The sequence below is a fragment of the Lepisma saccharinum genome, chromosome 11 (assembly GCF_977018435.1).
Source record: "Lepisma saccharinum chromosome 11, izLepSacc3.1, whole genome shotgun sequence".
NCBI lineage: Eukaryota > Metazoa > Arthropoda > Insecta > Zygentoma > Lepismatidae > Lepisma > Lepisma saccharinum.
The window spans coordinates 6,492,247-6,505,521 of NC_139239.1; the positions used below are offsets into that span (position 1 = coordinate 6,492,247).

The 13,275-nt window shown below is 38.7% G+C and overlaps 1 protein-coding gene across 2 annotated transcripts in view; it reads left to right on the forward strand.

Moving 5' to 3' along the window:
- Positions 1-13,275, forward strand: part of Pde8 (phosphodiesterase 8) — a 406,334-nt gene that overhangs the window by 88,778 nt on the left and 304,281 nt on the right. For both annotated transcript variants that reach the window (XM_083130652.1, XM_083130655.1), the window contains exon 2: positions 5,750-6,288. In XM_083130652.1, coding sequence (XP_082986778.1) covers positions 6,138-6,288 — 151 coding nt within the window. In that variant the 5' untranslated portion in view covers positions 5,750-6,137. The remainder of the gene's footprint in view (positions 1-5,749; positions 6,289-13,275) is intronic.

Genomic DNA, 13,275 nt, shown 5'->3' on the forward strand with positions numbered 1-13,275 from the left:
TCTATCGTTGATTGGTTAATAGACTTCTTCTTCTATGAATTGGTTAATATACTTCTCTTCTTCTATCAATTGGTTAATAAGCTTCTTCTATCGATTAGTTAATAGACTTCTTCTTCTATCAATTAATATGCTGATTCATCTATTGGTTAATAGGCTTCTTCTTCTATTAATCAATATATTTATTCTTCTGTAAACTTCTTTTTCTACCAATCAATAACTTATTCTTCTATAAACTTCTTCTATCAATCAATATACTTATTCTTCTATCAATTAGTTAATAGGCTTCTTCTTCTACTAGTCGGTAGTCTTCTTTTTCTACTAATCAATATATTTATTCTTCTATTCGTTAGTAGACTACTTCTTCTATTTGTCAATAGGCTTATCCTTCCATTGATTAATAGAATTCTTCTTATACTTCTTCTATTATTTAATACGCTTCTTCTTCTATCGATGAAATCATATATTTATTCTTCTAGTAAATATATCCTTTATTTACCAAGGCTCCTATATCCAAATTCCTTATTTATTAAACATTGGATTGATTCCCGTATCTTCCTTGCTATATTTCCCTCCGTTTCTGGGCTTTGTCAAAGATACAACAATAATTCAAATCGACATTTTCTGTGCGATGACTTTATACCGCCGCCACTGAGTTGGCGTCGCACCGGGTAAAACAACCAAAAAGATCTAGCGAAAAATGTCATTCTGAGAAAGACGGTAGAGATATAAAATTGTAATCGCTTTTTAACTTCATTAATCTTTACACACAATCACATATGGTACACTTGTCAATCATTTCTTTATCTCACCTTTATCCACCTCCATTGTTTATTTCAGTTCATAAATCTATGTAAGCACAATTAATTTCAGATCTCCCAAACACTTTCATTCAATTCGCGTGCGCATTGTTACTATAATCTGCGATCCTAATATGTCTTCCGCATCCTGCCATCTATGATTTTTTATTTCAATCATTTCATCATCAACCATATCGTTTACGTGTGCGGGTACGTAACACCACGTTAAACTGTGAAATGTGCCATGCTTTATAATGTGGTAAACGTGAAATGTGGCTGGTAGCCCTCTAAGTATTTCAATGGGCGTGTAAAGAGGCACTAGTTTGAACGTTCTTACGGACTGATGTGCTAAACGATGCGATTTCCCAACACTTTCGCTTTTGGCACTTACAACGTTTACCACTTTTAATCCTCAATTATTGTAATCAAAAATGGAGAATAAAGGATGAATCAAAGAAAAGAGGGTGAATCCGTAAAAATTCGCGGAACTGACGCCCTGGGTTAATTTTCAGGTACCAGGGCATAAGCACATACCTCCGAAAGTAGTTTGACTACTTTTTGATCCGTCCGTATACATAACATAATAATGTTTCTATGTAACCATATTTTGCATATTGTTCAGGAAAATATAATTACTGTTTCTAGATCCATGTATGGCTTCTGGTTTCATTCCGAGGCGTCATTTCGTCAGTTACATGAGTCACAATCAGTTCTTGCACTATTGTGCAATATTGTGTGCAATATTGTAACTTCATATTTGCCGTTTTAACTAGGAACGTTAACATTATTTGCAATTCTTTTGTACACTATGTTGCGACAAAGTTTCGTGATCTCCCACAACAGGGGTGTAAGTGGTGATCTTTTGTGGACACACAAATGTCAACCTCACTTCCAGGTAGTACACCCTGAACTGCATTTTGCAGACTAACGAAACTCTGGCGTCTGGATGCATGGCCCATGCCTTATTAAAACATAACCCGAATATGTTACTTCCTACCTTAACGGGATACTACCACATTTCGACTCGCATTGTTTTTGAACACTACAGTCCTCTGAGTTGAATTTTAAAGCAGTATCGTATTCTGCAAATACAAGATGTGTTGCGTACACTTCAACACTTTGTGGTCTTTGTCGACTCAGGTATAGACATATACTAAATATTTACTTTGACTCCTCCACATTAATGTCAATTTTTTAGCGTGGGTAAATGGAGGTACCCGTCTTACCCCGCCTACATTTTCTTTTCAAATATCGAAAAATTATTTATGTTTGTTCGATTCGATCATCTTGATTTATTTATTTATTTATTTCATTTATTTTACTTCACATTTCTGCCCCTTTTGGCTAGTCGCGAAGATGATGATGAGTGATGATACGATGAAATTGATGAAAGGACACCCATGCCCAGGCCGGGATTCGAACCCGGGACCCCTGGCGTCGTACCTCGCTGTGCTAACCACTCCACCATCTTGAAAATGGGAGGAAGAAAGGAAGAAGAAAAACAGAGGAATAAAGTGGAAAAGATAAAAAAATATATATTTAGCAAAACATATTCACCAAAACAAAAGCCTAACTTAAATATTCCTCCCGCCCTTGAACCCTCTCAGACAAATTTCTGGCAAGGCCACAGGCTCTGTTGATAGAGTAACGGTGCAGTTGGTACTGATGAAGTGCACTACAAACGATGCAATAGTTTTCGTTAACTATTCATAGTGGACAGTTCTCGCTATGAAGCACGCGTTGCAAAAACATTTATAGACACAAATGAATCATCAACTCAATATGGCTATGTTTCTTATTTTCCAGCAATTTCCAGCGAAATGTTATTTTCCCTTCTCCAGAGATTCATCTCAATTCTGGAATAATGTTAAAATTAATCCGTTCGCGTTTCTTCGTTCGCCTCCAATTTCTCTTCCGCGAGGCATCTCTTATTTCACGAATTCTTGGAATTCTCTAATTCCCGTAAGATGGCAGTGACGTCGCGTAGTCTGAGGATGGGGTTAATACGTTGAGTTGATCTTTCATGACTGGTTGACTTGCTCTCTGAGAAGTAGCAAAGAAACTCCTTTTTTTTTTTTTTTTGCCTTCGAGTAGGAAAACAGTGTTCTTAAGCAGCCAACCTCATTTCGCTGAAAGCATTCAAACTTGCATAACCATTCCAAAAGTTCCGAGACTGGTATTATCTTTGTTTTGAATACAGTTATTATTTGAGTGATAAATGACGGATACTTGATTTTGTTATCAGTGTACAATGATATTTGAAAATTATTACCTTACGCTAGATCTACAAGAGGTTCAAAACTTATCGCGAAACTTGCAAAACGATTGAAAGAATCTTACATTTGAAATCCATGAACTCAACAAATATCAGTCGTAACGATATATAATAACCTAAACCATAAAATCAACTGATCTCCCTTTCTTCTATCTGCTTTGCTGCATTTCATTTATATATTATTGCTTTCTTTCTTATGCTTCCTATCTATCTGTAGTTGCTTACTCCTTTTCCTCTTGATTTTTCTTCTCTTCGGTTTTTACCATGTTTTCTCTTTTCCTCTCTGTCGCCTCTTTGCTTTCTTTATTTCCTATTTTCGTCTTTTCATCTCTCTATACTCTTTTCTTTCTTTCTTGCGCTCATCTTTCCTTTCTTTTTGCTTCTCTTTCTTTTCTTTTTATTTATTTCTCTGTTATATTCTTTTTGTATCCATCTCTCTCTCTCTCTCTCGCCTATTATTGTTATCTTTCCTTCTCTCTTTCTCTCACTCTCCCTCTCTCGGATAACACAGGTCTACAAAAGATTCTTTTTTTTTAGTTGCCAAAGATTTTTTAACGAATTTATGGTATTTTGGTTGTGCTGAATCTAAAATGAACAACAGTTTTGCCAAGTTGGCTCTAGTTCTTGAGATACTTAATATCCTTCGATATTAAGTTTATCTCTATAAGAGCTGTAGGTTTTGACATGAAATAGGGCATGGCTTTATTTTAGACTATAGAAATAATTCTCTAGTCCATCCATTGCACAGGTACCTATTTATTAAAAGTTCGTTTTTCTTTATTTGTTTTATTTTTTTATTTTTATTTCTATTGTTTAGGGGAATGAAACATAAGTTCTTTAAGAGCTGGCCACGTAAATGATTCTGATGGATTGTGCTGCATTTGTGGTGAATATTCTGTGCAGAAACAAAGAAAAACCACAGACTTTGTAAAGGAAGCATATCTTGCATATTGAAGTAGTTTGTTAAGTCTTGGATAAAAGTGGCGAGTGTTTCATTACATCTATAGATACTTTCATGGACTGAGTATTGAGAAATTAAAAACGGGATCTTTGACGGGCTTCAAACTCGTAAACTCATTAATGATACAAATCTCTACATTTTAAGGATGATATTGAAGTTTCCACATGATTCAATTATGTCTGAGTTGTCAAGAACTTATTCTGAAACTATGAAGAACTTGTGCAAAAACTTGCTCATAAACTTAAAATATTTTGGTATTAATATGAACATAAAGATAACTGTCCTCCAAATCCACTTTAACAGTTTTACAAATAATCTTGGTGGTTTTAATGAAAACCAAGGGGAGAGGTCCCACCAAGATATAAAGGAGATGATGGAGGAAATATTTCAAAGCAGATGGGACAGATACGAGATAGCAGATCAGTGGTGGCGATTGGGTGGGGCGTGGAGGACATTTCCCACCCACTTTTTGCCTCCGCACTATGGTCTCTTAATGATAAGCCATGTCTACTAAGGGAGACGAAACTGTCCTTCCACCTGCCCCCCCCCCCCCCGTTTTGGTACCCAATCGTCGCTAGTGTGGCTGATTATTGCTGGAATCTTCAACGTGATTGTTCCGACACCCTACACACAAGAAAATCTCAGAAACAACGTTTTTTCTCATCATTAGAAGTGATTAACAATGAGATTTCATGCTTTTATTAGTTGTTTTTTTTAAAAGGACAGCCATTACTCAAAAACTAGAGCCAATGTTGGAAAACGGATTGCTGCGTCCCCGGCTAGGAATTCTTCTACACCCAGGGCTTGCTGGGTTTAATTAATAGTCTCAGTTACTATATTTCACACTTTATTAACTGCAAATTGACTTAACTAGAAACTAGTTAGCATTTGTGAATCAACACGTTTAAAAGACACTTCCACTGAGATATCTACTTTACACAAGCCTTTCAGAAGCAAATCTTTCATTTAAATTTTAACTCTGTTATGTGCAGCAGTTTAGAACAAGAAATAGTCACAAGATTACTCACATAAAGCCTTGAAAAATCACAAACTTAGACTTACATTAAAGTCGTCTTTCATTTGTTTGATAACTTCTCTGGAAGAAGAAAAGAAAATCTCTATCTTTTCCCATCGTTACCAACTCGCTTATTTTTGCGGAGTTGCCAACTTCGAACAGAAAATTATCATATAACCATACAGGCCCTCCTATACGAGTGATAACACTAGAAATCTACTTTGACCATAAAGGCCGTGTTATGCAATGAACGAATAACATTGGGTTAAATGAACATAACAGAACTAATAAGTCTTTTGCTACGACAAAACTTGGATCGTTGTTTGATATCATACACGAAATAACATTGGCAAAGATACCCTACTCTCGTTGGCAACAAAAAATGTGTTACCAGTGTAATTTCTATTTTTGTCCCTTCTTTCTTTATTTCATTCTCTCTATTTCTTACTTTTCTCTCCCTCTCTCGGAAGGTTTCTAATTTACGAAGTCTCGTCACCATTTTCAATACATTTCTCACTTCAGAGATCACAAATGCTTGATTGCAACTTCCACCACTCCCCCCCCCCCCTCGAGAATTTTTTGTGGGCGCTCATGTTCAGAATCATTCATAATAGATACTTTAATTGTCGGGTAGACAAAATATATTTATACTGTTTAAGATTCGTGGAAGCGACTTATGTTTCTCTTTTTCCTCTTTCCAGGCTCTAGAAGGATCTGTGTTGCGGGACTTAAAAGAAAACTCAGGATGCAAGGGACTCGTAGAGACAACCGGATATGCTAATGCCGCGACCATGGTGAAGTGAGGCAGCGGACACAAGGGGGAGATCTTGTCGATCCAAGAGTGCGTCCTCGAAGACCAGTGTCATGGGATGTGATTAGAGAGGGACACTCTTCTCCCGAATCTTCGTGCTGGCGTCCCCGAAGCAACAGGACCCAGAGAAACAGCGCCGAGGATCCAAAGAGGAGCGCCAGCCCTTAGTACTCTCGCTGCCCGGCTGTCTGTCCGTCTCTCGCGCGCGTGAGCTGTCGCGTGCCGCCGCCAGGGTGTGCGGATGGTGTTGCGGCGTTCTGTGCTGCGGGCGTTGCAAGATGGGCTGCACGCCCAGCATCCACGTCTCGCAAGCCGGTGTGGTCTTCTGTAGGGACAACGACGAGAGTCCCTCCACGTACTCCACCTTCAACCACCAGGGCGCTGGCGTCGGCCATGAGCAACTCAAGTTGGATCTTGACACACCTGCGGGTAAGTGGAACATTATTATAATATGTTGATGGATTCATTTGGTTTATTTTTCTTAGCTTTTCTGCCGCGCGAAGATGAGGATGAGTGATGGTTTGATGACATTGATGAAGATCACCAATGCCCAGGCCGGGATTCTAACCCGAAACCACTGGCGTCGTAGTGCCCTGTGTTAACCACTCCGCCGCGGAGGTCGACCTTAAGTTTGAATATGTGTATGCTCTAAAACACCCTTTAAACCGCCGGTGTCACCTTACGGTGATAACGCGAAATGAGGGTCTTTTCCGCCGTTGTCACCCTAAGGTGACAAGAAGAATTAGGTAAAATTCCCATGCTATTTGCACCTTGATACTTTTATATTGTGGTGTAAACACTAACAGGCTTTCTGGGAAAAGCCTACTTCATGGTTGGAGAACTTTTTCCCCCCTTTCAACACGCCCAGGTCACGTGTTCGAGTCCTTGTTAACCTTGTTTTTCGAGCTGTGCATGCAGACTTCAACATATTGGCTCATATTACATTTTGTGTTCCAGCTAGGAACATGAAACAACTTTCATTTCATTACGAAAGATCCATATTATGAAAAGAAAGCTAAATTTTGCGTCCTTTTCCTATAGGGGTGGGGAAAGATGGGGCGAAGTCCAGATTTTTATTATTCTTTCATAGAAAGTTAAGGACACGGCCCATCCCTCCCTGTTTTTTCACTTTGGCGTTCTGAATTGTACCCAGTTGCATGCCCTGGTGTCTTAGCTTCAAAACAAAACTTACCCGAAGCAGATTGGTCCAATAGTCTACGAGTTATAACGTTTTTTTTTTCGAAATAAGTGTAAAAATTTAAAAATCGCGCCGGAAAGCCTCGGCGAATTAGGGGTTACATTCGACAAACCCGCCCGGCAGTTTAAAGGTTTAAGGGTGTGATGGGTAATCATGTCAACAACCTCTCTCCCACCTAATATACCCTGGACTGCATTTTGCAGACTAACTAGGCTCTGGCGCCTCTCTGAGGCTCTTGCGTCCTGTCTTTGTGTGTTTGTGACGACTGTCTCTTCATTCATCTCATCTTAGAATCACTCATCCCCTTCGTCGCGATTAGACAAAACGTGGCTGTGGCAGAAATCCGTAGTAAAATAAAACAAATCAATCGAGCAAACACTTCAACATGTTAAACTAAATAAGGTGTAAGTAGCTGTACTGAAAGTCCGCTTGTGGACATTGGGAAGTTGATTAAGAGTTCCAGAAATTCTAGCGACGAAAATTTGAAGTTTGTCACACGGTCCAAAAATCCATAGTAGGAGAATATGAACCGGGTCATGAGTTTCAAAAATTGTTGTTAAAAACACCAAGTAAATGCTGCGATCGTGAACCTACATAAGGAGTATGTTTAACTGGTCGAAATACCTACATTTGGTTTAGTAAATATTTTGCATTCATTTTCTAATAGAACGATGAAGAACTTTAAGTTAACTGGAGTAATACTGCACTGTTCAAAGGGATCGATATTTTATAGATATACTTTCCGTCTACGATCAATAAACTTTTCATTACAAATAGAAGAGAACAAATCATATTGTTTGAGCAATAAATCCTTCTTATGTTTTATTTTATGGATAGTAGGAATGAAAGTCTCAGCAGGCTTGTTATGTGATTATTTCTACAGATCTCTACATGTAGTTTAATAGATGTGGGAATGTGAAGAAATTTACATGCCGTGAAGGGATATGGGAGGGGGAGATGTCCACACATTCAGTCTGTCAGTTGTGGTGGTGATTTGATCAGCAGCACGCTCCGGCCACCTTAACCTGCCATGGTTGCCCCCAAGTACCCCTTTTTGGTAACAGTAGTATAAGTCGGAGACGGATTTCTTAAAATTTACAGGAGAAAAGACGAGAAAGTACTTACGGAATTGTGTTCTTCAGGACTTTCTGAAGCCGGAGATATTTTTTTTTATAATCGTGCTACGTATTTTGCCTGTAAATAAGGTATTTTTCGTCAATCATGCATCTCCGTTGTGCGATAGCTCGTGCCGCCATTACCGTCGACTACGTGAATCAAATGTTCCGTGCGTTTGGTTATGTAACCCCCTCACAGTGTAGCAACCACGCGGAAGTTTGACAAGATGACGTGTGAGCGGGTTTTTTTTCCAATAAAAGGTAAGATTCTAGTTTACGTCCTTTTCCTAAGGAATACGTGTCATATATCGTTGGAAAGCTTATTTTATAAGGAATTCAACAACGTAAATCCCAAAGCGAGCAAAAATTTCCTGAAGGAGTAAATTGAGAAAAACCGATGTTGTCTGGATATGTGCAATTGAACGTACTGAGGTATTTTTTAGATGATGAAGCACATATTTAGGGGTGAAATGAGTGCTAATGGAACCTAACCTAACAGGCCTAACCTAACCTCGTAGGCATACCTCGACCCCGTGAATGGATAGTGGGGCTATCGTGAACAGAAAGTGTAAAAAGAAAAAGGTACTTACCCGAAGAGATGCCGGGTGCCGCACCACGATCGCGCACCGCGAACGCAATGAAGCAATCACCATGCAGATAAGGACGTAAAGTAGAGTCTAGCCTCAATTTTCGCTTAAAAACCTTTTGTGAATAGTTTGTGCGGCATTTATCGGTTCATAAGTTTGGAAACACTGCACATCAGCTGACGATACTGCATATCAGCTGACGATAGACAACGTGAGTCAAGATTTGCCCGCCGAATTAGCAACGACCAATAAATGATTATAATGTTAAAAGTAACGTGTTTTTCATGGAAAAAAAGTTATGGCCAGCTTGAAAAACCTTCCGCTATGCATATGAGGTAAGTAGCAATGATTTTTATTTGAAAACAACCGAGTTTCATGTGTCTCCGGCTTATACTACTGTTACCATCTCCCAATAGGCTACACGTCTGACGTGTGACAGTCACACTCCATCGACTGAACTTCGCGTGTGTGTGTCTCTCTCTCTCTCTCTCTCTCTCTCTCATAATTTATGAGTTCAATACATAGATTCAAGCTATTTAGAAATACATTATTATAACTTCATTACAAACACCAACACAATAACAACAGCAGTAGCTATTTTAACGGTGACATATTTAGCAGCTGAAAGCTGAAACTCTTCCATTCTTCATATATGTATATTGCCATGGCTGCAATAGTGCGCCATTGTCTGTAATTATGACTATTGAGTATTCTCTATTTGGGTTAGTATTGTTTTGTATCGGCGTCCCATATAAAACCAGGCATGTGGCATATTTCAGTTTGAACCGGAACTTGCTTACTTGTCTTTGAAAATATAGTATATTTCTCTGGCAGTGCTTCAGGCTGTTTTACATTGCATGAATCCCTAAGGCTACGTCAGCTGCAAACATCAAAATTTCATTAAAGTGAAACGCTCCCAGCAATTGAACTCATCAATAATGCCGGAAGGCATTCGAAGAAAGACTGATCCCCTCCCCCGCCCCCCTCTCAGCCATTCTGCGTCCTGCAGCTGTTAAGCTGCTTCAGTTCCATGTATTGGAGGCAGATGAGAGGGGTCCTCTGAAGTCCCAATTGGCTGAATCGGATATTTGCATGATTTATGCAAAGACCAGGAAATTTAGTTGCTTTATCTCCAAGGTATTCGAATTCGGATTTGCGCTTCATTGAAATAATATTTTTTTTTCAAGAGTGGTGTTAGCAGAAAGTTTGATTTGTGATTTGATTTTTTTTATATAAAAGTCCACTTTAAGCACATTAGGCTAATCGGGACTGGACCTACAGTTATGGTGGGATCCGAACCGTTGTGCCGCCAGACCCTGTGACCGAGTAGTTAGCACATCGCGCTGCGACGCCAAGGGTCCCGGGCTCGATACCCGATGGAGGCACAAGTAGTTCGGATCCCACTTTAAACTGTAGGTTCAGTCCCGATTAGCTTTCCTGTGCATAAAATGGACTTAAAACCAAAACTCAAACAAAGAACGCCCCTGCTCAGGCCATGATTCAAATTCGTGACCCCGTGTAGAGCACTGTGCTAACCACTCCGCCACATGAAATTGATGAAGAGACACTCACGCCAGGACCCTAACAAGATACCATCGCGACATTGTATGTCCTTCACTCGTCTGTCATTTTCATATCTATAGTGTAGATACAGCAAAGGACCTAATCATCATTGCAGAAGTGCGGAATAACTGCGTTATTTGCATACTTTAACGCATTGCTTGTACTACATTTATCAATGCATGATTAACTCAAATTAAACTGTATATCTATTTTGTTACTTAGCGTCCCATTTTTTTGGCCAATCGCGTCCATTAGGATGAATGATGAAATTAATGAAAAGACACAAGCGACACCCATACTTAGGTCGGGGCTCCAACACGGTAACTTTGATAGCGAGCTTGAAAGTCGATCACTGAGAAAACTACAAATGAACCTGCTAAGAAGTGAAGGGTTCTTCGTTCGAATCCATTGTAATTATTCGTAAGTGCAGACACGATCATAAGTGCACTAACCTATTCAAGTTGCCCTTCTCATGGCCGTCTGGAGCCCACTCGAAGCAACTTGGTACAGAGTCTATAGTGACCATGGGGAAGCGAGTGTTGACGAAAAAAATAGTTCATATTTTCACCAGCCGGTGCAAATGTGGCGCTTTGAATTAAATTTCTCCTACTCAGCCCCCTCTGGATTTCGGTCGAAGCAACGGATTAAGTTGAAACTTGGTATAGAGGCTATGGTGACCATGAGGAAGCGGGTGTTGACGAAAAAATAGTTTAAATTTTCACCACCAGGTGCAAATGTGGCGCTTAGAATTAAATTTCCCCTACTCAGAGCCCTCTTGAGCTCGATCGAAGCAATGGATTACGGTGAAACTTGGAACAGAAGCTATGGAGACCATGGGGATGCGAATGCTGATGAAAAAAATAGTTCAAATTTTCACCACCAGGTTGAAGTGTGTCGCTGTAGTAACAAAAACCAGTAATATGAGTTTGTCGGTAAATCAGTATTCAATATGAGTCATGACAACATGAATGACCTTTTGGAACCGTAAAGCAGTGTGATCAATGGTCAGACGAAGAGTATTCCGGAATGTTTTTCACTGTGCACCCGATTTACGCGCCGCATTTCGACCTGGTGGTGGAAATTTGAACTTTTTCTCGTCATCGTTCGCTTTCCCATGGTCTCCATAGACTCTTTTTTTACGTTTCAGCGCAATCCGTTGCTTCCATAGGGCTCCAAAAGACTCTGAGTACGGTAACGTTAATTGTGGTCACCCGGTATCAATCAGTTTTAGACATTCGATCATGTTACCTTAGCCATATTCTAACTTTAATCGTTCCATGCTCTAGTTAGAAACTATTTATTGTCCCCAAGTACCCTGTGCAGAATCGTTCTACTGTAAATAGACCAGGCTATCCATGATGCCTGTGAAATTGTTTCCCGCCAGTGTGTGCGCGCTAGGGCTTGCACAATTTGTAACGCTAAACAAGAACCTTATCTTCGAGTTAACGTGTAACTCGTGTTCCTCGCTATTTTCGAATCACGTGAGGTTCGCATGAATATGTATGGATTCAGTGAATGTGTGCAGAAAGCAGAACAATCCTTTGGGAACACAATCGCGATTATTAAAACAAGCGCTGCCGCTGAAAAATATATCGTTGAGACAGTTTTTCTCTATTTCATTTTCCCTTTTTCTTTTCTATTTCATTCTCTCTCTCTCTCTCTCTATCTCTCTCTCTCTCTCTCTCTCTCTCTATTTCTCTTCTCTATTTACTTTATTTTTCCATCTTTCTTTGCTTCTCTCATAAATAATAGAATTACCTCGGCTCTTAAAACAGTAGAATTTATTAATGATAGGATAACATATGCAGTTTTACAGGGTAGGTGGTGTAAAATTATTTTAATAAACATACATGCACCAACGGAAGATAAAGATGATAATACTAAAGATGATTTTTATACAGAGTTAGAACAGGTCTTTGATAAATTTTCTCAGTATGATATGAAAATTCTGTTAGGTGACTGTAATGCACAGATTGGCAAAGAAGAGACATTTAAACCCACGATTGGTAAAGAAAGTCTTCATCAATTAAGTAATGATAATGGTATAAGATTGATTACTTTTGCAACCTCAAAGAATTTAATTGTGAAAAGTACCACTTTTAAACATAAAGATATCCATAAATATACCTGGTCTTCTCCAGATGGTAAAACTCATAATCAGATAGATCATGTTCTCATTGATAAGAGAAGGCATACTAGTATAATTGACGTTCGTACACATAGAGGTGCTGACTGTGCCAGTGACCATTATTTAGTAATTGCTAAATTAAGAGAAAGACTCTCAGTGATAAATCATAAGCAACAAAATCTAAAAGTTCTAAAATTTGATACAGGAAAGTTTACTGATGAAAGAATTAAGAAAGATTACCAAATTAAACTGTCAAATAGATTTGATGTTTTGCAGGATTTAAATGATGATGAAAATATAAATGAAACAGATGTAAATAAGAATTGGGAGCAGATACGTAATGCAATAGAATCAGCAGCTAAAGAAAGTATAGGATACCATAAACCGAGAAAAAGTAAGCCATGGTTTGATAATGAATGTCATAATTTAATAGAAATAAGAAATCAGGCTAGACTTAGGTGGTTAAATAACTCTGATGATACAAATATAAACTATTATAATAGGATAAAGCGAGAAGTTAACCGCACGTTTAGAAGTAAAAAAAGGGATTACTTGAAAAGCAAAATTAACGAAATTGAAACAAACAGCAAAAATAAAAATATCAGAGATTTATATAAAGGTGTAAATGAGTTTAGAAAGGGGTGGCAACCTAAAGTAAACTTGATAAAAGATAAAGACGGTGATTTTCTAGCTGACCCAAGCGATATTCTGAATAGATGGAAGAACTACTTTAATGACCTTTTAAATGTCCATGTAGGAGATAAATCAGAAGTAAATGAAGTCCACACAGCAGAACCTTTAGTTCCAGAACCTAACTTGACTGAA